At 33.8% G+C, this 24884-nt stretch overlaps 1 protein-coding gene across 9 annotated transcripts in view; it reads right to left on the bottom strand.

The window, feature by feature from the left end:
- The window catches only part of NBEA (neurobeachin), an 829579-nt gene that overhangs the window by 81682 nt on the left and 723013 nt on the right, over window positions 1-24884 (bottom strand). For all 9 annotated transcript variants that reach the window (XM_056794740.1, XM_056794741.1, XM_056794743.1 and 6 more), the window contains one exon: window positions 12724-12864. In XM_056794740.1, coding sequence (XP_056650718.1) covers window positions 12724-12864 — 141 coding nt within the window. The remainder of the gene's footprint in view (window positions 1-12723; window positions 12865-24884) is intronic.

Below are 24884 nucleotides of genomic sequence, written 5' to 3'. Positions count from 1 at the left end.
GAAAATGCTACCTCTTAAACATAAAACAATGCAAAATAATGAAGCACTAAGAATGGAAGATAGATCCCCACTTCTAGACAAATGTGCATTTCAATTCTTATCACACAATTAGCATAATTTAATGAAATGGTCTAGAAAGTTGATCAGAGGTTGTACAAATTAAACAGGTTAAAAAGTTCTTTCTGAATGGGAAAGGGAAAAAATGGCTGGCAGATTAAAAAAAAATGTCATTGGGATAGAGAAGTCCCAGAGAATAAAGTCCTTCTATCACTGCAAATCTATAACTGTCTGTAATTGAGAGTTTTAGAAAGTTGCTCAGGGCACTGAGAGTTGACTTTGATTTGCCCATAGTCAAAAAAGCAATGTGTCAGAAGTGGGATATGAATCTAGAGGTCTTCTTGACTGAGGGGCTCCCTCCCTCTCTATCTTAGAAAAAGCCTGAGAAAAAGAATTGAAATAGAAAATAAAATATCCACACAATTCTTAGATTTATGGGTAGCTACACATATAATGATAAACTTTTAATTTATGAAAAAGGAAAATCAAATATAATGAGTTTTTGTTTTTCTGTGGATAACACTTTGATGACTCACTCAAAAAATTGAATAGCTGAAGGATCTCTAAAGAAACAATGTTAAATGAAATCTAAAATAATACAAAAACTTTACTTCAATCACTATTTAAGCTACTGATGGTGTCTAAAATGAATTTGCATCTCTGGCACAACTCTAGTAGAGTCAGATTTTAACTCAGAAAACAAGATGAGAAGGGAGAAGCAACAGAGCAGTATAATCCACACAGGACATTCAGTCTGAGTCATTCTGAGTTATGCTTTGACTGACTCTATCATAGTATTAGATACATTTTACCACTGAACTAAAATATTTTTTTAATAAAAAAAACAAAAATGAAAACAGAAAAACATTTTTACTAGTAACAACAAAGCCTATCAGGTTTCAGAACCTCAATTAGTACAGGAAATTGAGCTCCTGTGTGAGCTAGGATTTTATAAGTCTGTGTGCTATAAATAATAGAGCTTCTGTGATAAAAAAAGCTGTTTTGCCAGATTTCTTAGTATACAACTAATGAATGCCTGAAAGCAACAAAAGAGAATTAGAAAGCCATCAGTGAGGTTTTGTGAGCCATAATATTTAGTTTAATATTTTACTTCTATCCAAGGAAGGATGTAAAAGCCCCTATAAATTCTTAGATATTACTTCTGAATTCCAACATGACTGAATATTTTATTTGCATTTAGTTCAAGTGTTATTTTATTAAACAGGATACTGTGTGGATGAATGCTATAATTAGCTTTCTTTCCTGAATTATATATAATTTTGTGGGGATTATGAGGCAATCTTTTTATTTTGGCACTTAGGAATCTATTTTTCCCTCAATATCTTAGGCAATTTAAATGGGTTCTGCTTGAAGGTTTTTTGTTATATTTATCAAGGTCAGGCTTAATGAACAACAATAACAATGAAAACTTAAAACACCTATGAGGAAGAATTAGTTGCTTTTGTGATTGTTCATAACAAAGATCAGTAAGAGAAAAAATGGTGTACAATATAGGAAGCCAGTCATTCAGTTAGGAAGATGTGCTCTAATCTTGCCTCAGACATTTAATAGCTGTGTGATACCTTACAGTTGGTAAGTTACTAAACTACACTGGACCTCTGTTTTTTAATTTGTTAATGAGGGGATAGGATCTGATAACCTTTGAGATTCTTTCCATCTCTTCCATCTAGATAAATCTACGATCCTATGAACTTCCTCAGTGCTTCTCTATCAGGTTTTCCAGTCTTCATCTACCTCCTCCAATGGATTTGAACTAATACTGACACCACACTGTAAGTTATTAATCTTTACTTGTATTGCATTAAAAATAATGGTTTGCAAAAATGTTATAGGATATTTTCACTTAAAGAGGAAAGAGATGGGATAGTGACAAAATTTCATTAAAATCCAGCAAAGAATAGAATATATTGCTGCTTCTTTTCTTGCAGCATTTATTCAAGGTTAGTATTGAGATTCAACCCCTTTATTTTACAGATGAGAAAACAAACATCAATAGATGTTAGGTTATCTACACTGCAGAACCAGGATTTGAACTATATATATATATATATATATATATATATATGTGTGTGTGTGTATATATATATACATATGCAGAAATCACAGAATTGTGGACTTATAGAATTTGAAGAGACCTCCACCATCTTCTAATCCAATTATAATAAGAAGGAATCCCCATTATAACCAGATAAGTCATCAAGTCTCTCCTTGAATAAAAATATGACTGAATATTTCAGTGACACAGGCATTTAATGAGGAGAGATCCACCTTTTTTTTTTTAAATAAACCCTTACCTTCCATCTTAGAATCAATACTGTGTATTGGTTCCAAGGCAGAAGAGTGGTAAGGGTTAGGCAATGGGGTTAAGTGACTTGCCCAGGGTCACACAGCTGGGAAGTGTCTGAGGCTGGATTTGAACCTAGGACCTCCTGTCTCTAGGCCTGGCTCTCAATCGATTGAGCTACCCAGCTGCCCCCCCCACCCCCCTTTTTAAAGGAACAATCTATGCAACTTTTGTGTAGCTCAAATTTTTAAAAGTTTTTTTTTTTTCCTGGGCATATCAAGTATACATTTACCTCTCTGTCATGTCCAATCAGAGGGCCAACTAGAGCATTTCTAACCTCTCCTCCAAATGTCAACTCTTTAAAATATTTGAAGGCAGCTTTCATGTCACTGCTTAGTCCTCTTTCCAGGCTAAACATCTTTCATTCCTTTAATTGATTTTCATATGTCATAGACTCAAGACTTTTCTCTTTCCTGGTTATCCTCTGGATCCTCTCCAGTTTATCAATATCTTTCTTAAACCAGAGTGCCCAGAATAGAAATAAATACTCTACATGTAGTCTAAACAAGTTAAAATACAGTAGAGCTATTACAATTTTATTACTTTAATTTAAAAAATGAAAATTTAACAACCAGTAAGCAAAAATACATATAAAGAATAAGAAAATTGTATAAGAAACTGAATTTCTTTTATATGTAGTTTTTAAAAAATACATATTGAATTTAACAAGGATTTATTAAAATTATAGCTTGTTTCCCCATTTGTACATTTTTTACTATATTAAAAAGTATGGTTGATTTTTTTTTTATTTTTGCACTTTTATTACTAACCACTAATTCAACCCATCTCCTGTCCCTCCTTTCCGACCCTGAAGTCCTTATCTGAAATAAATACAGCTAGTAATACAAAACAAATCAACATGACCATTTCTGAAATTGCATATATCAACCTGCATTTTCAGTTGGTTAACTCTCTCTCTTTTCCAAGAGGTCAAAGAATAGAACACAGAGGTACCACAGAGTCCATATAATCCAACCCTCTTATTTTACTTATTAGGATACTGAGACCCAGGGAGGTAACATGTCTTTCAAAGTCACAGAGGTAGTAAGAATTAGGGAAGGGATCTGAACCCAGTGCTCTTTCCACTGTATCAAAATATAGTGGCATGCTTCAGTGTTTCCTGGAATGCTCTATGGATGTAGCCTAAGGTTGCACTAACATTTTTGGCTGCCTTATCATATGGTTTTGAGCTTGAAGATCATTAAATCTCTTAGATTTTTTTTTCCCCTCTAGACTGTTATGTAACTATGACCTCTCCTAAACTTATGAGAGTGATGTGTTAGAACAGTTTAAGACCTTATATTTATTCCTATTGAATTTCATCTCATTAGATTTAGGTAGCTAAGTGGTATAGTAGATACAGCACTAAGGAAGGAGCCAGGAAAACCTAAGTTCAAATCTAGCCTCAGTCACTTACTTGTTGTGTGACTATGAATAAGCTACTTAATTTTAATCTATGGCTACCTCAGTTTCCTTCTTTGTAAAATGGGGATAATAATAACACACCTCCTAAGTTGTGAGAATAAAATGAAATACTACTTTTAAAACTTTGCAAACCTTAAAGTACCATATAAATGCTATTATTATTATTATTCACTGTGTTCTAGCCTGTCAATATTCTTTTTTTTAATTTTCTTTATCCAACATGTTGGCTATCCTTCCCAGCTCACTGTCATCTAAATATCCGAGGACCATATCATCTATGCTTTTTATTCAGGTCAGTGATAAGAATATTAAACAACATAGAACCAAGGACAGAATCTTGGAATATTCCACCGGAGATTTCTAGTCAGGCTGACATTGAATCAAGATCAACTTCTCTTTGAGAATAACCATTGAGCTTGCTCTTAAATTGACCTAAATATTATCATGTAGTCCTCATTATTCCTTATCATTTTTAATAACACTTAGATACTTTTCCAAATGCTTACAAAAGGAAATATGGTTAGTGTGATGTTCTTGATGAAGCCATGCTCAGACTTTATAATTATGGTTTTATTTTTTTAAGGTGCCCACTTACTGTCTATTTTAATGATCCATTCTGGATTTCCCCCAGGAATCAAAGTAAAATTCTTTGAAAAGACCACTGAAGTCAAAGACACATAAAACCTAGGTTTCGGTAACAATTCTGCCATTGACTAGCTCTGGTACTCTTGTCAAGTAACTTCCCTTATATGGGCTTCCATTAGCTCTTCTATAAAAGGAGATAACCTCTAAGGTATGTTGCCTATGCATTAGTCTGGCTATATTTAGAGAAGCTGATGACCAAGTTAATAAGATCATACCTGGTGCATCAACTGTGCCCTGGTTATGTTAGGCAGTTTATTATCCTTTTATATTCAGCCAAAATACTAACGAAATAGCATTTAAGCTATATTTCTAAATTTGAATATTAAATTAAATCCAATTCAGTAATATATCTGTTGATACTGTGAAAATAATACTTTAAGACAATACTTTTTAAAAATTAAATTTTATTCTTTTTCTAAAGGAATATCTGCCACCTCTACCTCCAACTTCATCTCTTTTCTGCTCCCATTAGGAAAGGAAGAAAGATATCCCTGTTACATGTCAAGAAAACCAATTCTTGCATTGATTTTACCCTTCTAAAAAATGTCTCAATCTGCATTCTAGGCTCATTGCCTGCCTTATCAGGAGGTGGGAAGACTATTTTATTATTAGTTCTTTGGAATCCTAGTTGGCCAGTGTTGAGCAGAATTCCTAAGACTTTCAAAGTTGACTGTTTTTATAGCATTGTTGTTATTGAGGTGCTGATCCTAGAGTCAGAAAGAGCTAAATTCTCATCCAGCTTCAGACACTTGCCCAGGTCATATACTGTGTGATCTCAGGCAAGTTACTTAACCTGCTTGCCTCATATTCCTTAGTTGTAAAATGAAAATAATAATATACCTAACTTGCAGGATTGCTGTGAGGAATAATAAGATAATATTTGTAAAAATATTAGTGCCTGGTACATAGTAGGTCCTATATAAATGTTTCCTTTCTTTCCCTTCCCTTAGGTAGATAGGTAGCACAGTGGATAGAACACATAACTTTGGAGTCAGAAAGATCGGAGTTCAAAGCCAACCTCAGGCACTTAACTAATTGTGTAACCTTGGGCAAGTCATTTTTCTTCATCTTTAAAATTAGCTAGTGAAGGAAATGGCAAACGACTCCGTCTTTGCCCAGAAAACCTCAAATAGGGTCATGAAGAGTTGGACATGACTGAAATGACTGAACAATAATTTCCTTCTCCTTTTTGCATACATTATTCTCCTTCACTCAGCATCAAAATTCCATTCACTTCACTCTTCAGTGGTTCATACAAAATCTTCTGAGGTCTCTCTGAAACCATCCTGTCCTCATTTCCCACCACCTTCACTGCTTTTAGACTTCCTTACAAGTCTCTCATGCCTTCTTTCCTCAGGAGGCTCATAACAGGTAAATCTCAAGCTACAAGATTGACTTTGTCCTTCATACTCATATTTTTTCAGTAGCCTCTGTCCTTCTGATTGGACCCTCTTTAACACTTTGGGACTTCTTTGTAATTGTCTATTATAACTGACTCTCCACTAAGCTTTTTATCTTATTTATGTCATTTCCTCCTCCATTAGTTTGGATGTTTCCTGAGGCAAGGACTATCTTTCTATTTGTATTTGTATCCTTAGTGCTTAGGTGGAACTTGGCATACAGTAAGCATTTAATAAATATTTATTGTATCCATCATTCCTCATAGCACAACAATATTTGATCACATTTGTATACTACAACTTATCCAACCATCCCTTTGGGTACGATCTCAGTTTCTAATTCTTTTCCACCACAAAAGAACTGCTATAAATATTTTTGCTTTCACAAAAGAAAACATTTTCCATAAAAGGAAAAAAGGTAACAAAGGAAATTTATCTTAAGTAAAATAATCCTCTCTTAATTCACCCTATATAGATGGCCTAGATATCAATGTGCTATTTGAAGACAAAATTAAATTACTTCCAGTCATTAGTTTTTTGTTATTATAAATAATTTCAATATGGGTATTTACAAAGTCTGTATATCAAAATTTTAAGAGCTAAACAAAATTTGATGTTTTCAATTATTTTACCTTGAATTAAAATTTGTAATAATTTAAATAGATTCATACAATTCTAATTCATACAGATTGTACAGCTCCACAGATTTGTTCTCTCATTTTAACTGATATGAAGTAAAAAACAAAGAACTAAAAATATTATTTTTAAGGAAAAAAATTTAACTTTGATATAGATAACATGTTATTTAGAGGTAGCCTACATAGTGATGATGGCTAATTCATACATTATGGGTCAAGTCTCTGGACATTGAAAATCCAAATTTCTTTCAACTTTCTGAGGATATAACTTATTAAAATTCAAATATTAAAAATACAATAAAAATATTAAAACAAGATATATATCTTTAAATTAATGTAAAGCTATATATAATATATGTACTGTATAGGCTATATAACCAAAAAGAGAGAGGGTTGGGTATTTTTTGCAGCTATACAGAACTTATCACAGGCCTTGGTACACAGCAAACACTTAAATGCTTTTCATTCATTTATTTCTTTGAGGTTCATTATTCAAATAATGATCCAAAATTATTGATGTATTACAGGGTTTTGTCTGGCTCTCTGTTCTCTCTTTTGAAAACCTTTTAAAATCCCATGCATTTAATTATATTCTTTACTCAACTGACTTACTGATCTGTAAAGCCAACACACAAATCTCTCTAAAGATTCAGTCCCATATCACATTTTTCTGTTGCTCATTTTGGACTATATATCTTGGTGAAAATCTCAAACTCACTATGTCCAATCTAGAATTCAATGATCTTTTCTCCCTGAATACTGCTCTTTATACAAATTCCTGAATTCTGTAAAGGGTCCCACTAATGGGCTCATGACTTAACTCCTTGACTTCTCATTTTTCCTTACTCCAAAGATCTAATTAGTTGCCAGTTTTTGCCATTCTACTTCAAAACATCTTGCATATGGCCCTTTCTCTGTAATCATAGAACAGCCACCTTAGTACAGGTCCTAATTACTTCTCACCTGACCTCTTGCAATGGTCTCCTAATTGGTCTCACTGCTTAAGTCCTTTATTTAAAAGCAAATTGTCTTAAGTACCAGTATGAACATGAGACTTTCATATTCATACCTGTAAAATACAAACTTCTCTATTGGGCTTTGTAAAGCTCTTCCCAACTTGGCCTCAAACTACTTTTTTCTGTTTCCTTATATTTTTCCCCCTCCTACATTCTACGGTCCTGCTGAGCTGCCCTTCTCTCTGCTCGCCACACATGGAAAGGTATCTTCTGTGTCTTGAAACTGGGAAATTCCCATCCCTGAAATTTTTCGTTTGCCTTTAGCTCATAAAATCTCTTTATTCCTGTGAGACCCAGAAAAAACAACACCTTCTATTCCTGACCACCCCCCCTCGCCCCAATTGTTAGTATTTTCTCTAACTACAGCTGCGCCTGATTCTTTGTGAACCCACATAGAGTTTCTTGATGAGGAAATGAGAGTGGTTTGCCATTGCCTTCTTCACTGGATTAAGACAAACAGAGGTTAAGTGACTTGTCCAGGGTCATAAAGCTAGCAAGTATCACTTTGTATTTATTCTGGACATATTATTTTACATATACTCAGTATATATTCATTTTGTAAATGCTTATATATGTATATACTATCTCATGTAATGATAGAATGTAAATTCTTTTAATACAGGGACTGTTTCATTTCTTTGTATTTATCTTTGTATTGTTTCACTTTTTTTTTTGTCTTTGGGTAGCTATGAAGTTCAGTGATTAGAGTACAGGTCTTAGATTTAGGAAAATTTGAATTTGAATCCTGCCTTACACACTTACTGTGTGACCATGGGAAAGTTTACCCTCTCTTAGTCTCAGTTTCTTCCACTGAAAAATGAGGATAATAATAGCACCTACCTGTTGGGGTTTTTATGAGGATCAAATGAATTAATATATGTAAAGTGCTTTACAAAATGTAAAGTGCTGTACAATGCCATCATCACTTTGATGATGATGATGACACATACTATCACTGGGTCTGCATAAAGTAGGAATTTGCACCCAAATGGAAATAATCTTTCCTTCTTCAAAAATTGCTTGGCACTTTTTAATCTCTTTTTATTTACTACATTTCATTTTAAACTATGATTTTACCCACCTTATGAGACTGTACGTTCAAAGGAGAAATTCTTAAATATCTTTTTATCACAATCAGAACATAACACAAAGTATTGTCTATAAGCACTTAACATTTGTCTGTTTAAATGAATTGTAGAATGTGGCCTTATAGCACTCTAGATGTGGTCTGACCAAGGCCTAATAATAGTACACTAATCACTTCCAGTTTTGTAGATATTATACTCTTTAATGAAGCTTAAGACATGGTAGCTCTTTCATCTGGTACCACACTGAAATTATGGCCAAGTAAAAACTCCAGGTTTTAAAAATGAACAATTATCTAGTGATATATCTTTCATTTTGCCCTTGTGCTATTGACTGGCCTTAATAATTTATGTGATTCAGTCAAATCTTCTATTATATTGGTATTTTAAGGGGTTCCCTTTATATCATCTAACATATTACTTTTGCTTCTCATCTCCATATCACTGGCAATCTGATAAGGTTTCTCCTTTAAATACTTCATTATTTCAATAAGTCTGTGATACTGTTGACTTAGGTATTCCCTCCACTGGTGCACATTACAACTCACATTTGCTTTTTCATTTTATGCTATGCTTTTCCACTTTCTTTCATAGCTCATTAAAAGAAGATCCATCCAATATGATAGAGCCTTGATCTAGGCCTTCATTCTGTTTTGCAGTTACCAGTAAGAGCTTTGGCTATCAAATTTCTTATTTCTCAATCTTATCACACAATTGCATGACAAGCAGACAAATAAACTGCTTTGTTTAATGATTATACATTTCCTCATGTCTGTCCATTACTGAAAATATGGCCTTCATAATTTCAGTCCAGACCAGCTAGGATGGTCTGGACACGTCATCCGCATGGACCCACAGCAAATACCAAGACAGGTATTCTATGGTGAACTGTCTGCTGGACTCAGGAAACAAGGCCGACCAAAGAAAAGATTCAAGGATCAGCTCAAGTCCAACTTGAAGTGGGATGGCATGACACCAAAGCAACTAGAACTCGCTGCCTCTGACAGAAGCAGCTGCGAACCCACATTCACCATGCCGCCGCCACCTTTGAAGATGAGCGACGTCGACGTCTTGCCGCTGCGCGTGAACGCCGACACCAGGCCACAACCGCACCTCCTGTAACAACTGGTGTCCCAGCCCCATGTGCCACAAACTGCGCCTCAGCCTTTGGACTCCAAAGCCACATGAGGGTACATTAATAGATGATAATGCACAAAGACAATCGTCATTCTCGGTCGCCAAGAGACTACCACTACCAGTCATACACTTCTTTGAAGAAATCTTTTATACTGTTTATTAATCAATCAATGAATCAATAACAAAGTATTTATTAAATATGTGGCATTTGTCCGGACCTAGGCAAAACACTGGGATCTAAATATAAAAATTAAATGGTCCTCGACAGCAAGGGACTTATATGTTATTGGGAAGATAAAAAGTACAAAAATAAATACAAAGCAAATTGCTATTTGTAATACTGCTCATCATCTATTGTATTCCTTTATAGAGTTCTACAAATGAGTTAAAATTATAAACTAGCAAAGACCTGGCTTCTGCCTTTCTTTGCTTGACAAATTCTGTAGGCCATTAGTTTCTAAGCTCTTTTGGCTTTTTGTCTTGGCAACTTTTACACTGACTAAACTTTTGCAGAAAATGATGGTGATCAAAGTGGCTCACTTTTCTCCCCTATCCAATCTTACTATCCTTCACATAGCTACCATTGTTGTTTTCTTAAAATAACAAGTGTGATCATGTCATTCTCCTCCTTAATATACTCCAATGGCTCATTCTAGCCTCTAGGATTCTTAAATTCCTTTGTTAAGCTTTTAAAATCTTCCAAAAATTGTCCCAAAAAAGAAAACCCTTTCTTCACAACCATATTATCTATTTCTCTCCTTTTTATACTTAGTTCAGTCAACATGGCCTTCCTGTTATTTGCTCTCTTCCTCCTGGACACGGACTCCCAGCTTACCAAAATCTCTAATAATGCCTTTCCCCCCCCAAAAAAAATTCTGCTAATGCAGTTTCTGTGTGGTCTCTCCTTGTTTCCCCTCTTCTCCAATGACCTTCTGTTTATTTTTTTCATATACTTATTTATGAACCTATTATTTACCTGGATAAAATATAAGCTTTTTGAAGGCATGGACTTTTTTCTTTTTGTATCCATCTTCCTCTCCAGCCCTCCTCTCCACCCTCACCCCCACAATGCCTGATACAAAGTAGGTACCTAACAAATGCTTGCTGAATGCCTCATCTGCCTTTTTTCCATTTCCTCTTTTTCATCATTGACAAACCAATTTGAATGTTAATTATTGCAATAATTTACAGCATCTTATCAACTTTATCTTTTCTTTTAATTTGATGTTGACCTGGCCTTGGTTCTAACTAGTTAATTATCTAATTGAATGTAGACAGCCAGTTCTGCCATGATTTCCCACTTTTGGTAACCATTTTTGGTTCAGTTTTTGTGACAGTGTTTATGCTCACCAAATTTATTGCCTTTTGACTCTTCTAAAAAATGTATTTATGGTATATAAGTTTGAGACTCCTAAGTAGTTTAAAGCTGTCATATTCTTTTGTTTCTCCAACCTAAGTCATACTGACTTGATAAATGTTTCACCTTTTTCTTCTATTCTTTATTACACTGAAATAACTGAATCTAAAACTGAAAGTTAACTTCAATTGCCTCATAAAAATAGAAAAAAATGGTTGATCTGATCTTTTGATATGTCACTAAAGATATACATATCTCCAGGTTGACAATATTATCCCATTAATGAATATTTTTTAGATAATATTATTCAATAAATTTTAAGACCATCTAATCCTACCTTTTTCTAGTTCATATTTCTCTATTTTATTTTTAAAGATGTCATGAGAGTTTTTGTGTACACACCCACTTAGGATTTTCATGGTATCTCTTCCACTAGAACTCCTTGAGGACAGGGACTATTTTTGTATTTCTTCCAATTTTCAGTATTTAGTAAGTGCCTGCCACATAGTAAGCCTTTAATACATGCTTTTTAACTATTTATTGATATTATTTCCTAATCCCTGTATTCAGGAATCACTGTCTCTAGTTTTCTTCCCTATTAAGAAATAGAATAAAAAATAGCAGATATCATTATGTTCACAGGCAGAGTTGCAAGGGAGTTAAAAGTCATCTAGTACAACACTAATTTTCACATATAAGCAAACCAAATCTCAGAGAGATTGTCTTATCCAGGCACAAAGCTGGTAAGTGGCAGTTGAATTTGTACCCAAGTGTTTTAAGTCCAAAAGATGTAGTCTTTCAATTACGCTATTGATGAAGCATTAAAATTGGGCCACTTTGAAAATTCTCAACTCTATATTTTTACAATGATCCATAGGAAGCACATTTCAACAAAAATACTTAAAACTGTCATTAACGTGCTTTCAGGTTAAAATTATCTTGAATCAGTGTGGAATATTAAGTAGAGAGTTGATCTTGGAATCAGGAAACCCTGGGTTCAATTCCCACTTCCAAAAAATACTAGCCATTTGGCTGAGTAAATCATGCTGACTTCTGAGTAGTTCAGGAAACTGTAAGACTTTAGGTTGCAAAATAGTTGTGAGAGCAGCAATGGTAAAGGGAATTTTCTTGCTGGGATTTCTTTACAGAAATGAATCATACAAGCAGTCCTGATTTAAAAAAAAACAAAACAATTTACTTACAAATCCATTAATCCTGGAGCAGGAGAAGTAGATAAATTTCAGTGCTTATAAATATTGGTGAGTTTGAAGAGAAACAATGAGAGTGGATAAAGCCAGAAGCCAGGAAAAGTTTTTCTCATAATTTATTGGGGGAGGGTTACTAGGGATACTAGGAGTAGTATCAGTTAGCTGCAACTCAATCCATACACAACACAAAAAACTATATACTAACATTATCTAAAAAAAATTTTTTAACTACTTGATTAAAGTCAAGAAACAAAAATAAACTTCATTAGTCTAGGCAATGGAGTAAACTTTGGACTCTAAAGTTCCAAGGCCCTGGAATACAAAATGCCTCTTTTATTACAGACTATTTTGTAAGTTCTATAGCTAAAAAGTTTCCATGAAAGTACTTACAATTCGAAGTAGCCAGGATAATGTAGATGGTGATGTTGAATAGTGTGTGCTATAGTGGCAGGGTGGGCTCTGATCATCTTCCCAAGTCTCATAGCGTTCTGCATAAAAAACTGCCCTTTTGGGGTTCAAAGCGCCAACTGGCTATTAAGAAAAAAAAGAAATCCTGTTATTTATTTTAGAAATATGCTTTTTTCTTTTTCCATTAACGAATTTGACTCAGAGAGCAATGCTACCTTATTTTCTAATTCGTATACACTAAAGCTGTATTTGAAGTTCCTTTTCAATGGACAGAAATTATGAAATTATGAACCTAAAATATAGCTTCCTGGGCAGTTAAGAATACCTTTCCTCCACTGTTTAAGCAACAATACAAGGTTAAAGTAATTTAAATGATTTAATCCCTTCTTTCTTATCTACTCCCAGCCACCTAGATTTGCAAAGTTGGTGTCATCCTTGAATCTTCATTCTTACTCACAAAGTAACCTGTTGCCAGATCTTATTTTACCTTCACCTCTCTCATATATGTTCCCTTTTCTCCCCTCACACAACTCCCATCCAGATTTGAGTTCTCATTACCTTCTGTCTGTACTGTTGAAGTGTTCTCCTATTAGCCTTCCCAGCTCTCTCCACTCCAGTCCATTCTCTATTCAGCTGCCAAAGTAATTTTTCTGAAGTGTAGGCCACCCTAACCTATGTGCAGATCTTAAACACAATAATCCCTGTCTTATGTCCATGCCCTTATCCTGCCAGTCCCCTCTGCCTGGAACATTCTCCCTCTTCATTCACATTTATCTTTTAGCTTGCCTGCTTTCTTTCCTCCAGAACTCAGCTCAACTCCACCTTCTACAGAAGTGCTTTCTTTGTCTCTCCAGTTGTTAATGTCTTCCACTCAGCTTATCTTCCAGTTTAGATTTATCAATCATTTATGTACCCAGTTATTTTCATGATTGTCTTCCCCATGAGAATGTGAGCTGTTGGTTATACCCCCTTACCCCCCATCCCCGTTCCCTTTCTTTCTATCCTTTGCCCTCAGCACAGTGCCTGGTGCATAATAAATGCTTAATAAATCCGTTGTGACAGTTGGATTGTAAACTCAGTTTGGGAAGCAGATGTTCAAAATGGACCTCTATCTTTGATTCTATATTGACCTCTCTCTCAAACCACCTCTACCCTGTCTCTGTCGAGGGTACCACTATTCCCCTAATCAGTCAAATTTGAGACCTAAGAGTCAATTTTCTGTGATTCATGATGCTAGGATTCAAACACAGGTCCTCTAACTTTAAATCCAAAGTTCTTTCACACTATACCAAAGAACGTTCTATGTACATATTAAGGGTAAACTTAGTGAAGACATCTTTATAATCATATAAATGATAGAAAATTAAGATCTCTCTATATTATTTGCTTATTTCATTTTTGACATAATTAAAAATATAGCCCCATTCTCCTCAAAGTATTTCCCATATGAAAATTATATATGACTTCATGATACTTCTGATTATATAGTTCAATAATCTACTTAATATTGACAAGTAAGGCAAAGTCCACATAGATCAGTCATTCCCAGTGTAAGATTTTTCAATGAAATTGCACTGATTGCATTATTATCCATAATATTAGAAAGCATTCTCAATTAGATCAGTGGTCACTCAAAACAGATTTATTGAGCTATCAAATCAATATCAGAAAAAAACAAAGTGAATGAAAAAATGTTTATTATCCAATTTATGAATTGCAATTGCATGGGTTCTTAAATTCAGAAAGGACTTTTAAGTTCATCTAAGGGTTCTTTACTTTATACTTGCAAAGGGAATATGAATAGATTTCAGAGGATCTGTGAACTTGGGTGGGGAAAAAATACCTCTTTTTTCACATATGATTGGTTTCCTTTGTAATCCTTTATTTTATACATTTAAAAACATCATTCTGAGAAGGAATCCATATACTTTATTAAATTGCCAATGGAGTCCATGACACACACACAAAAAGCTAAAACTTCTGAGTCTCCTCTTTTACAGATAAATGAAACTGAGGCCCAAAGCAGCAAGTGACTGCTTAAAGAAACCTAAGAGCAAGACCAGAATTGGATTCCTCTCTACAGCATAATGAACAAATAGTAATTAACTATTATTTCTTTGACTTCAATGAAAATAAATCTACCGACTTCTTTGGGATATACTAACACTTTGGGATAGCTTTAATTGTCAGAAAAATGTCCCTATATAACACTTAAAATTTGCCTCGTCACTTCCAGTCATTGCTCCCAATTCTGCCCTCTGGATCAAAGCAGAGCAAGTCTAAATAATCATAAAACGTATCGATATATAATTCAAAGAGACCTTAAGGGTCTCCAGTCTAAATCCTTCATGCTTCAGAAAATGAAAACCAAGGTCTAGGGAGGCTTAGGAGATTTTAGTATCAAAAGCAAGTATCAGGACTAGAATCTACAATTCCAAATTAAATGTTGATTCTGTTGTAACATTACTTTAAAACAGCTACTATATTGATCCTAAATCTTTTCTTCTTATATGGGTTTAACATTTCCAGCTATTTCAACTTCTCATATGTCATAATTTTGAGAAGATTCATGATCTTGGCAGTCTCACTCTAGCTGCTCTCCAATTTATAAATCTGCTTCCTAAAATGTTGTCATTAGTCCACATATCTTGAACAGAAAGTACACATTGACAGTGAACTGGGTCCCAAACTGAACAATGAAAGCAGACCAGGCTAGACTGCACTTGGGAAATTATGTTAGTGGATCCCTAGCTGCTCTTTGCTGGAAAACAACAACAACACCCTCCCCCCCCCCCTTTTTTAATAAAGATATGCTCAAGGGGATGCTAAGATCTGAAAAGAAGAGAAATGTATAATATCAGAAAATTCAAACTTGCAAGTACCTCATAGGTCAAAAGAAAGACATACTGTGAGTGTAATTAGGTTAGAAGATATTACTAACAATGAATTTTGCTCAAGAAGACAGATAAAACACATCAAAAATCTGTAAGCTATACTAAAAGTTATAAATGCCTTATTAGGTGATTTTTGCCTGTTTTGGGGAAAGAATATTCTTGGGTTTTTTGTATATGGGTTTATCTATAATGATAAAACAAAATGTACTAATACTTATTAAAAAGAATATTTATGACCAGATTGTATAAAAAGCATGAGGGCAAAGAGATGGACAACCAGAATACTGTAATGCTTTCTAGAATATTAGAACCACAGAAAATACCAGCTTTTGGGGATATATAAAATATATATGAATTATTAATTATGAGAAGGCAGTAAGGTAGTGTGCTATTTATAGTACTGGGCCTAGAGTAAGGAAAACTTGGCATTCAAAGTCAGAAAAGAAACTTACTGTCTATGGCTAGTTTGGGAAGTCACTTATCAATTTGCCTCACCTGTAAAATGAAGATAATCATAGCACCTACCTCAATAGGGCTGTTATGAGGATCAGATAATACTTGTAAGGCACAAAGAACAGTCTGGTACATAGTAGATGCTATACAAATAATATGATAATGAAGATGACGAATGGGTAGAATTCTACACTTTTGAAGACAGCACCTATATCATTCATATAGTAGAATAATCAAAGTGTTGATATATTCAGATAAGTCATGAAAAAGATCCTTTGCCCTGACTATAATTAACTTCCCTATTGAAAAGCATATTTTCTAGGACAACACTGCTGTAATTCAAGCTGAAGTGGCTTTTTCAAACCTATGTTATTTGTATAATTGCCTTGAATCTCTATAGGGACCTAGACATTAATAATTCAAAGCTTGCATTCTTCCTGATTTCAAATTCAGGATTGTAATAGCAACATTCACCTGATTTTGGTCTGGTGGTCTTAAGCTATAAGACTTATATTGTTTTCTGCTTTATACCATTAAGAAAAACATTTTAGAGAATAAATGATTAGATGAGTAATATGTAGCATGTCTAATTACTTTATTTCATAATTTAATGTTAATAGAATTCTGCAAACTTTCCCCCAAGGCTTAATTTTGACACTAAAATTAGGACAAAAATTAGGACTTCAAAGAGGGAAATATCACACAAGGGAAAGGAATCAGCTAATAAATGGCTCAAGAGATTTTCCTTTAGCTCCCAGAAGGCTAATTTGTATAGCACAATGAAATAAGCAGTTAATGAGTCAGAATTCCTAAGATGAATATAAAATTTACTTATTGGTTTGGTTAATTTATTTCCTAAACCCTATATGTGACTTCATCTAAAATAATAAATTTAAACAAAGAAACAATACTACCTAGGCTATAATTCTAATATAAAGAGGTTTTTAACATTTTACATTTCATAGATTTTTTTGGATTCTATCATTTTAAAATTACACATAACTTGAATATGCATTCTATATAATTACATAGATATTGTTTGAACATTTAAAAATTGTGACAGCTCCATTCTTTAATAAATATGATGAGTTATTTAGTCACCTTAAGTTTCTAATGAAAAGCTGATTTAATCTCCCTAAGCAATGTGATAAATATTTACAGCAGGATTTACTAGAAGTAGTTACAGTTATTAATTTATTCTATAAAAACAAAAGAAATTACTTTAAAGTTTACTATAAGTTTTCAACAAATGAACAAAAATAATATCTTTTAAAAAAATTAAATGTGGTAACAACAGCCCAAATGCTATACTTTGTTTTGTTTGCACATTAATGTAAATGTGTTATTTTAGTTTTTCTAAATACTTTGTTTTTATTACACTTTACCATGTCATGATTATGCCAATATATTTTTCACATGTGTAAAATGTCTTAACAATTCCAAAGGAACAACCTTACATGATAAAGTTTGCCCTAGAAAAACTCACAAAATATTTTTTTAAAAAGAACAACATAATCTCTAATGCAATCTTTTTCAAGCTTTCTTTTCAAATAGTGGAAAAAGGATAAAGTAAATGTATATATTTTTCTGTTTCACTCAAGTTTCAATCAGTTATCTATGTATTACTAATTTTAACAAATTAACAAATAAGAAGCTTATCAAAATATTTTAATTTAATTTCTATTATCTTCTCATTAATGAGTAAAAATTATAAATTAATTTGTCAAAACTCCTGATCTTAGTATGTGTTGACATCTGTTATTTCAACTTTTACTGATGTTTTTCATTTACTTCCAAGAAATCATGAATCTAGAAGGAAAGGGAAATCTAAAAATTTACTTGGAAAAGAAATACTTCATTATGGTACAAGTTTCCTTTTTTAGATGGTTAAAGTGAGTATAGCGTAAGTTTGGAGATTCTCTGTTAGAGATACAAAAGTAATGCAATTAAATGTGACTTGGCTATTCTTTTAAAATGAACATTAATAAAGAGATAACCACCAGATTTCAGACTGGGTAAATGATTAACAGAGAAGAAATTTGAAATGTGATGTTCCAAAAAGCAATATAATGGTTTATCACCAAGAATGACTTAACCTGTAAAACTTGAGCATAATTCTACAGAGGGGAAATTACTTTTAACTAATTACTTAAAGAAATTTCAAGACCAGATACGTAAAAACTCTGAAATTCAAACATAAGTAGTCAAAAGGAATATAGAAAGGGAAATACATTCAAGTATTTGGAAAAGACTTATACTGTGGAGCCATATAAGGGATGTTCAGGGAGGAACAGCACCTCTGGTAGAAAGGCCTGTCAAGTTCTTTTCAGGATTGCTCATCAACCGTTGGTGTTCACCTTTCAACCAACTCTCATCTGCAGATCCAAGGAGTTGTTGCATGCACAGCAGCCACACTCCGGCAAAACTATCTCACAGATAGGCTAAAACAGGTTAAGGGAAACAAGAGGCCTCAAACCCAAGGAATGGGTGGATGAGAACAGTTTGTGTCAATGGCTATGAAGGTGGTTGAAGAAGCAGGAGCATGGTCAGATATTGAAGGCTGAGATGACATGATCAGACCAGCACTTTAGGAAGATCATTGACAGCTGAATGGAGGATAGATTGGAGTGGTGAGAGGCTTGAGTGTGGCAGAACCACCAGTGGACTATTATAATTGTGCAGGTGTGAGTTGATAAGGGCCTTCACAAGGGCAGAGCCAGTATCAGATCAAAGGAGAGAAGTAGGTATAGCTGAGTGATGTTGTAAAGACAAAATTGAAAAGCCTCATATTTTTCTTTTTTAAAGGTTTCTCTCTTCTCTCTCTCTCTCTCTCTCTCTCTCTCTCTCTCTCTCTCTCTCTCTCTCTCTCTCTCTCTCTCTCTGTGCATGTGTGTGTGTGTCTCTGTCTCTGTCTCTCTCTCTCAACTTTCTTCTTAGAATCAATACTAGGCAGTATCTGAGACCAGATTTGAAACCAGGACCTTCAGTTTCTAGTCCTGGCTCTCTATCTCCTGGGCTACCTAAGCTGCAAGAATGCATGTGATCTCTTCCATCTCTCTAAACCCTTACTTTTTTTCATTTTTGAATCAATACCATGTGTCAGGTATAAGGCAGAAGAGTGGTGAGAAATAAGTGAATGAGTATTAATTGAGGCCAGATTTGAATCCAGGATATCCACTTCTCTTGATTATAAATTAGCTTAATTGCTAATGGCCTCCATGATATATGATGGAATACCTAAAGAATCCTAGAAAACCAAACAAAAAATAATCAAAACAATTAGCAACTTTAGTAAAGTTGCAGGATATAAAATAAACCCACAAAAATCATCAGCATTTCTCTATATAACCAAAAAATCCCAACAGCAAGATAGGAAGAGGAATCCCATTTAAAATAACTGTAGACAAAATACTGGGGAATCCACCTGCTGAGACAAACCCAACAACTATATGATCACAATTACAAAACACTTTTCACACAAATAAAATCAGACCTAAACAATTGGAAAAAACTAATTGCTCATGGGTAGCCTGAGCCAATATAATAAAAATGACAATTCTTCCTAAATTAATTTACTTATTCAGTGCCATACCAATCAAACTACCTAAATCTAGGACAATTCTGAAGGACATGACAAGGAATGCTATCCATCTGCAGAGAGAAAGAACTATTGGAATTGTAATGCAGATGAAAATACACTTTTCCACATTTGTTTGTTTACGATTTTATTTTGGGGCTTTGGGTTTATATGAGTACTCTCATAACAATTACCAATATGGAAGTATGTTTTGCATGATAATACATGTATAATGCAGATTACATTGCTTACCATTTCCCAGAGTGGGGTGGGAAGGGAGGGAGACAATTTGGATGTTATAATTTCATAAAACGTATGTTGAAAATTGTTATTACATGTAATTGGGAAAATAAAATATCTTTGGGTAAAAAAATAAAATAAAATAGAAACATCATTCCTCATTTTATTTCTTCCTTGTTTCATATCATAATAAACATGGAAATATATATTATATAATAACATATGTGCAACCTATATTATATTAACTGCTTTCAGGGGAAGGGTAGGAGAGAACATGGATTATAAAATGTAAGAAAAAGAATATTAAAAATTATACTGACATATAATCTGGAAAAAATTTAAATATATATCATTACAGGTCTATACCAGAGGAAGATCAAAGAAAGAGGAAAAAGACTCATATATACAAAAAAATTTATAACAATTACATTCATGGTGGTAAAATATTGGAAATTGCAGAGGAGCCCATCAATTGGGGAACAGTTGAACTAGTTATGCAATGTGAAAGTGATAGAATACTATTGTGTTTTAAGAAATGATGGAAATGGTTTCAGAAAAACCTGGTAAGACTTGTATGAATGGATGCAAAATAAATAAAACCAGGAGAAAAATGCAATAACAACAATTATGTAAAGACAAAAAACTGAAAAATTTATGAATTCCAATAAGCACAATGGAATCAACTATAGTCTAGCATCAACTCATGATGAAATATGCTATATATCTCAAACTGAGAGGCAATGGATTCAGAGGGCAGATTAAAGCATACATACATGCATACATACATACATACATATATACACATATATATATATACACACATGGTCATGGCTAATAGGGAATTTGTTTTACTTGCCTATATATATTTAAAACCCTTGTCTTCTGTCTTAGAATCACTATTGTGTGTTGGTTCCAAGGTAGAAAAACCTGTAAGGGCTAGGCAATGGTGGGGTAAGTAACTTGTCCTTCGTCATATGACTAGGAAGTATCTGAGGCCAGATTTGAACAAAGGAGCTCTTGCCTCTGGGTCTAGCTCTCAATCCATTGAACCACCTAGCTAACTATACACATTTTTAATAGATTTCCTCTTGTTTTTTATTTTCTCAGTGAATGAGGAAGAGCGAGGTGAAAAAGGAAGAGTACTTAGAACTGAAAATTTAAAAATTCATCAAAGCACACTATGATCCTTTCAGTCACCCAAATCTAAAACCTACATTTTTAATCTCACTCTCATTCATCCCATATAACCATTCTGTTGCCTATTCTTGTCATTGACATCTTTGCAATATCTCTAACATATATATGCCCCTCTCCCTTCTCCTATAGCTCCCACCCTAGCTCATGTCCTCATCATCTCCTGCCAAGACCATTTCAATTGCCTTCTAAATGGTCTTCTTACCTTACATTTTTCCCAACTCTAATCCATTCTCAGTTGCAAAAGTAGTTTTTCAAAAGCAAAGGTTTGACTATGCCACTTCACTGCTCAGTGAAATAAGTGGCTCCCTTTTATCTCCATGACCTTTCCTTTGGCATTTAAGAATTCAATAGGTAGGAGGATTGTGAGAGACTAGAAATGGCATTTCTAATCATTGAACTGTTCCTCAAACATGATACTCTTATCTTTGGTCTTTGTGCCAGCTATATTCCATGACTTGAATGTTCTGTCTACTCACCTCCACTTCTTAACTTCTCTGGCTTCCTTTAAGGCTTGACTCAAAGAGCAGCTGGGTAGCTCAATGGATAGATAGCCAAGTCTGGAGATGGGAGGTCTTGGGTTCAGGTCTGGTCTCAGATACTTTCTAGCTGTGTGACTTTGGGCAAGTCTCTTGACCCCAAATTTGTAGCCCTTACTGCTTATTGATTCTAAGACAGAAGGTAAGGGTTTTAAAAAAAAAAGACTCAACTCAAATCCCACTAGCCTTTCCTACTGCCTTTCCTAGACACCCCCAACTATGCATTCTTTCCATCCTTGAGAGCTCCTTCCATGCACAATTTACAGATCTTATAAATACCTAATTAACTTCATGCTCCTTGGAAAGGACCATTATTTGCCTTTCTTTGTACAGTAACATTTAACACAGATTCAGGTATATAGAAAGTGCTTAATAAGTGCTTGTTGACTCATGGAAGCATTCTTGGTAAGAGTTTTTGATCCTTTTGAGAAAGGTTTGTTTTTACTTTTTGATCTATCTGTTGCAGAATGGCTTTTGATCTTACGTATTACTGTTTTCTCTCTCCCTATATAAGACCTAGAATTTGCAAAACAGATAAATATTCCTTTATCAGAGAACTGACAGGAATGAGGAACAAGATAAGGCCAAGCACTGTGAGTCCTGTAAATTTTCACTAGGAATCTCCAATCAGGTTGACAATGAATGATTTATAAATGAATCATTGAGAATCATTTTTTAACCAACTGTTAATCCACTTATTGGTACAGTCAATCTAAATTTCACCATCATATTCATAATGATCCAGCAAAGGCTATCAGAAGAGAAAAAATGATGAAAAGTTACAATGTCTAGAACTATTAAAGGGCCATTTCCTTTTCTTTTTCTTATTACATCTTGTAACTTAATTCCTTTATGAACATATTGTTCTCTTTAATGACTAGCAGAAATTTTCTCAAGCCACTTTATTAATATATTCTTAATACATTTTACCTGACTGCACTAACAAAGGTTTTAGTATACCAATAGTTTTATCCAATGTGAATTTCTTGGCCTTATACCAGTGATAACAAGGTGCATCTAGATGAATAGATGGATATGTGGTCTCACAAAATGCTGAAACTGCAACATGAATAATGGTATCCTGGCTTTTCTTATACAAATTACCTATAAGACAATTTGTTGTGTTGGGGTAGAAAAAAGGCCCACTAAGACCCTGAACACAAACAGGGTTGAAACAACCCAGATGAGAAGCCACTCACTTTTGGAAATGATAATTTTGCTTTAGGGCATGCAGGCCTTGATGGTAAGCAAATTCAGTTATTCAGAAAGAAATATTCTACCCCATAGATCCAAAATACCTAACTGTCTCTGCCAATATTGGTTTGTGCTATGTATACCTGTATGCAGAAGAGAACCTTAACAAATACCCGGGGGTCCTCAAGTCTCAGGTGAAGGCAAATACATCAAGTAACCTTCCTCAAACTTTGGAAAATTCAGAGTCAGATATAATGATTCTATGGTCTCAGTCAAAAGAACTGGCTATATAAGATTCTTATACAAGTTCATCACACTACAAAATGGAAAGAATTTGCCACATTTTGGTGACTGATTATTATAAAGGTTGTGGGAGGTTGGAAAGATGTAGGAGTAGTAGCTGAAGGGAGAAGGGTAGAGGTCTTGTCTCTCTACTGGAGAAAAAAATTGAGATAAGTAAAGAGAAGGAGGGAATATGTGAAAGCATCAAGAACAACTTCAAGTTTAACCAAATCTTCCGTCATGGTAAAAACTGTTTATGGCCAGATAAAGGGTGGGAACATTTGTTTAGTAAATGTTTGCTGAATTAAATTAATTTGAACATGTGAGGGGTGGCGAAATACAAATACAAAGAATGATATTTTTAATATCTATTTTAATTCCAGAAAATTATACTTTTAAGAGTATTTGTTTTGTGAATAGATTTGTTGTTCAATTGTTTTAGTCATGCCTGACTCTTCATGACTGAATTTGGTATCTTCTTGGCAAAAATATTAGTGGTTTGCAATTTCCTCTGCCAGCTCATTTTTACAATGAGGAAACTGAAGCAAAGAGGGTTGACTTGTCTAGGATCACCCAACTAGTAAGTGTCTGAGATTTGAATTCAGGAAGATGAGTCTTCTTGATCACTATTCACTGTATAATCTAGTTGCTCCAGAAAGCCTCACTTTAGCCAAAACTTTAAAATAAACTAGAGAAACATGTACCAGTATTTTTCTGGCATAAGATCATTCACCCTCCTCATTTACAATGTAAACTTTGTTATAAACAGATCACAGAGATTTGGCAGTATCAAGAGTGCCTTGTTGATGTGTATTCACACTTCAGTGCAGTCATTTGCATTATTACATTTAGAAGCCTCAAGGCATTATCACTTCCTTTTTTAAAAAGTGCCATAATAATTTCAGAAAATGGTTATGTTTATCATCATCTGTCAGTCAAATACCTTCTATATTAACAAAATATATTTTTCCACTCAATGGATAGGTATATGTGATGTCTCATACACATGTCAATATTAGTAGAATTTTCTTTTGTGAGGAAAACTATTTTATATAACTGAGTGCATGACTGAAAGTAAATGAGGAAAAATTCCAATTTATACTTTAATAAGCAGTGACAATATGAAGCTGGAAACGTCAAAATTGTGCAATCACAATTATTTGGAAATCAGGTTCAAAATGACTACACAACTAAAATAGTAAATTTTATATTTCACTACATGGGCATATTAAGAAAACTGATAAAGGAGAAAAATGGGCATGTTGTTTCATAGATTGATACTAAAAGATTATGTATGACAGCTTGTTTCATTAGCTTTCTATTCTGTCAAATGATAAATATAACTTCTAACCCTGAAAATGTAATAAATAAAACTTGAACTTATACTGCCTAATCAAATGAAAGATTCCATCTATCATACTATGATAAAGGATGTTGATTGTTCCCTTTGCAGCCCTTTCATAAAGTCCAATTAAATGGGGCAAGGAATATTAAGAAATAGAAAACATAAGGAGATAATTTGAGGAATATGGACCTTCATCTTTAATATTTAAACAAAATAGTATTTGTAGTGCTTATGGACTAACAACATGCTATATTGCCAGAAAATTATTCAATATTTTGGAAAGCTTAAAAAGGGATCAAAATTACATCATTAATTTAATCATTGCTATAAAGAATACTATTTTGTATATTATTTGCATGTATCATTTTATACAATCTGAATCTCCATGAGAGCTATGGATTCACAAATAGGATTTTTTCAATCTT

The sequence above is a fragment of the Monodelphis domestica genome, chromosome 4, assembly GCF_027887165.1.
Source record: "Monodelphis domestica isolate mMonDom1 chromosome 4, mMonDom1.pri, whole genome shotgun sequence".
In the NCBI taxonomy this organism is placed as follows: Eukaryota; Metazoa; Chordata; class Mammalia; order Didelphimorphia; family Didelphidae; genus Monodelphis; species Monodelphis domestica.
This window is presented reverse-complemented; position numbering and strand designations above follow the sequence as displayed.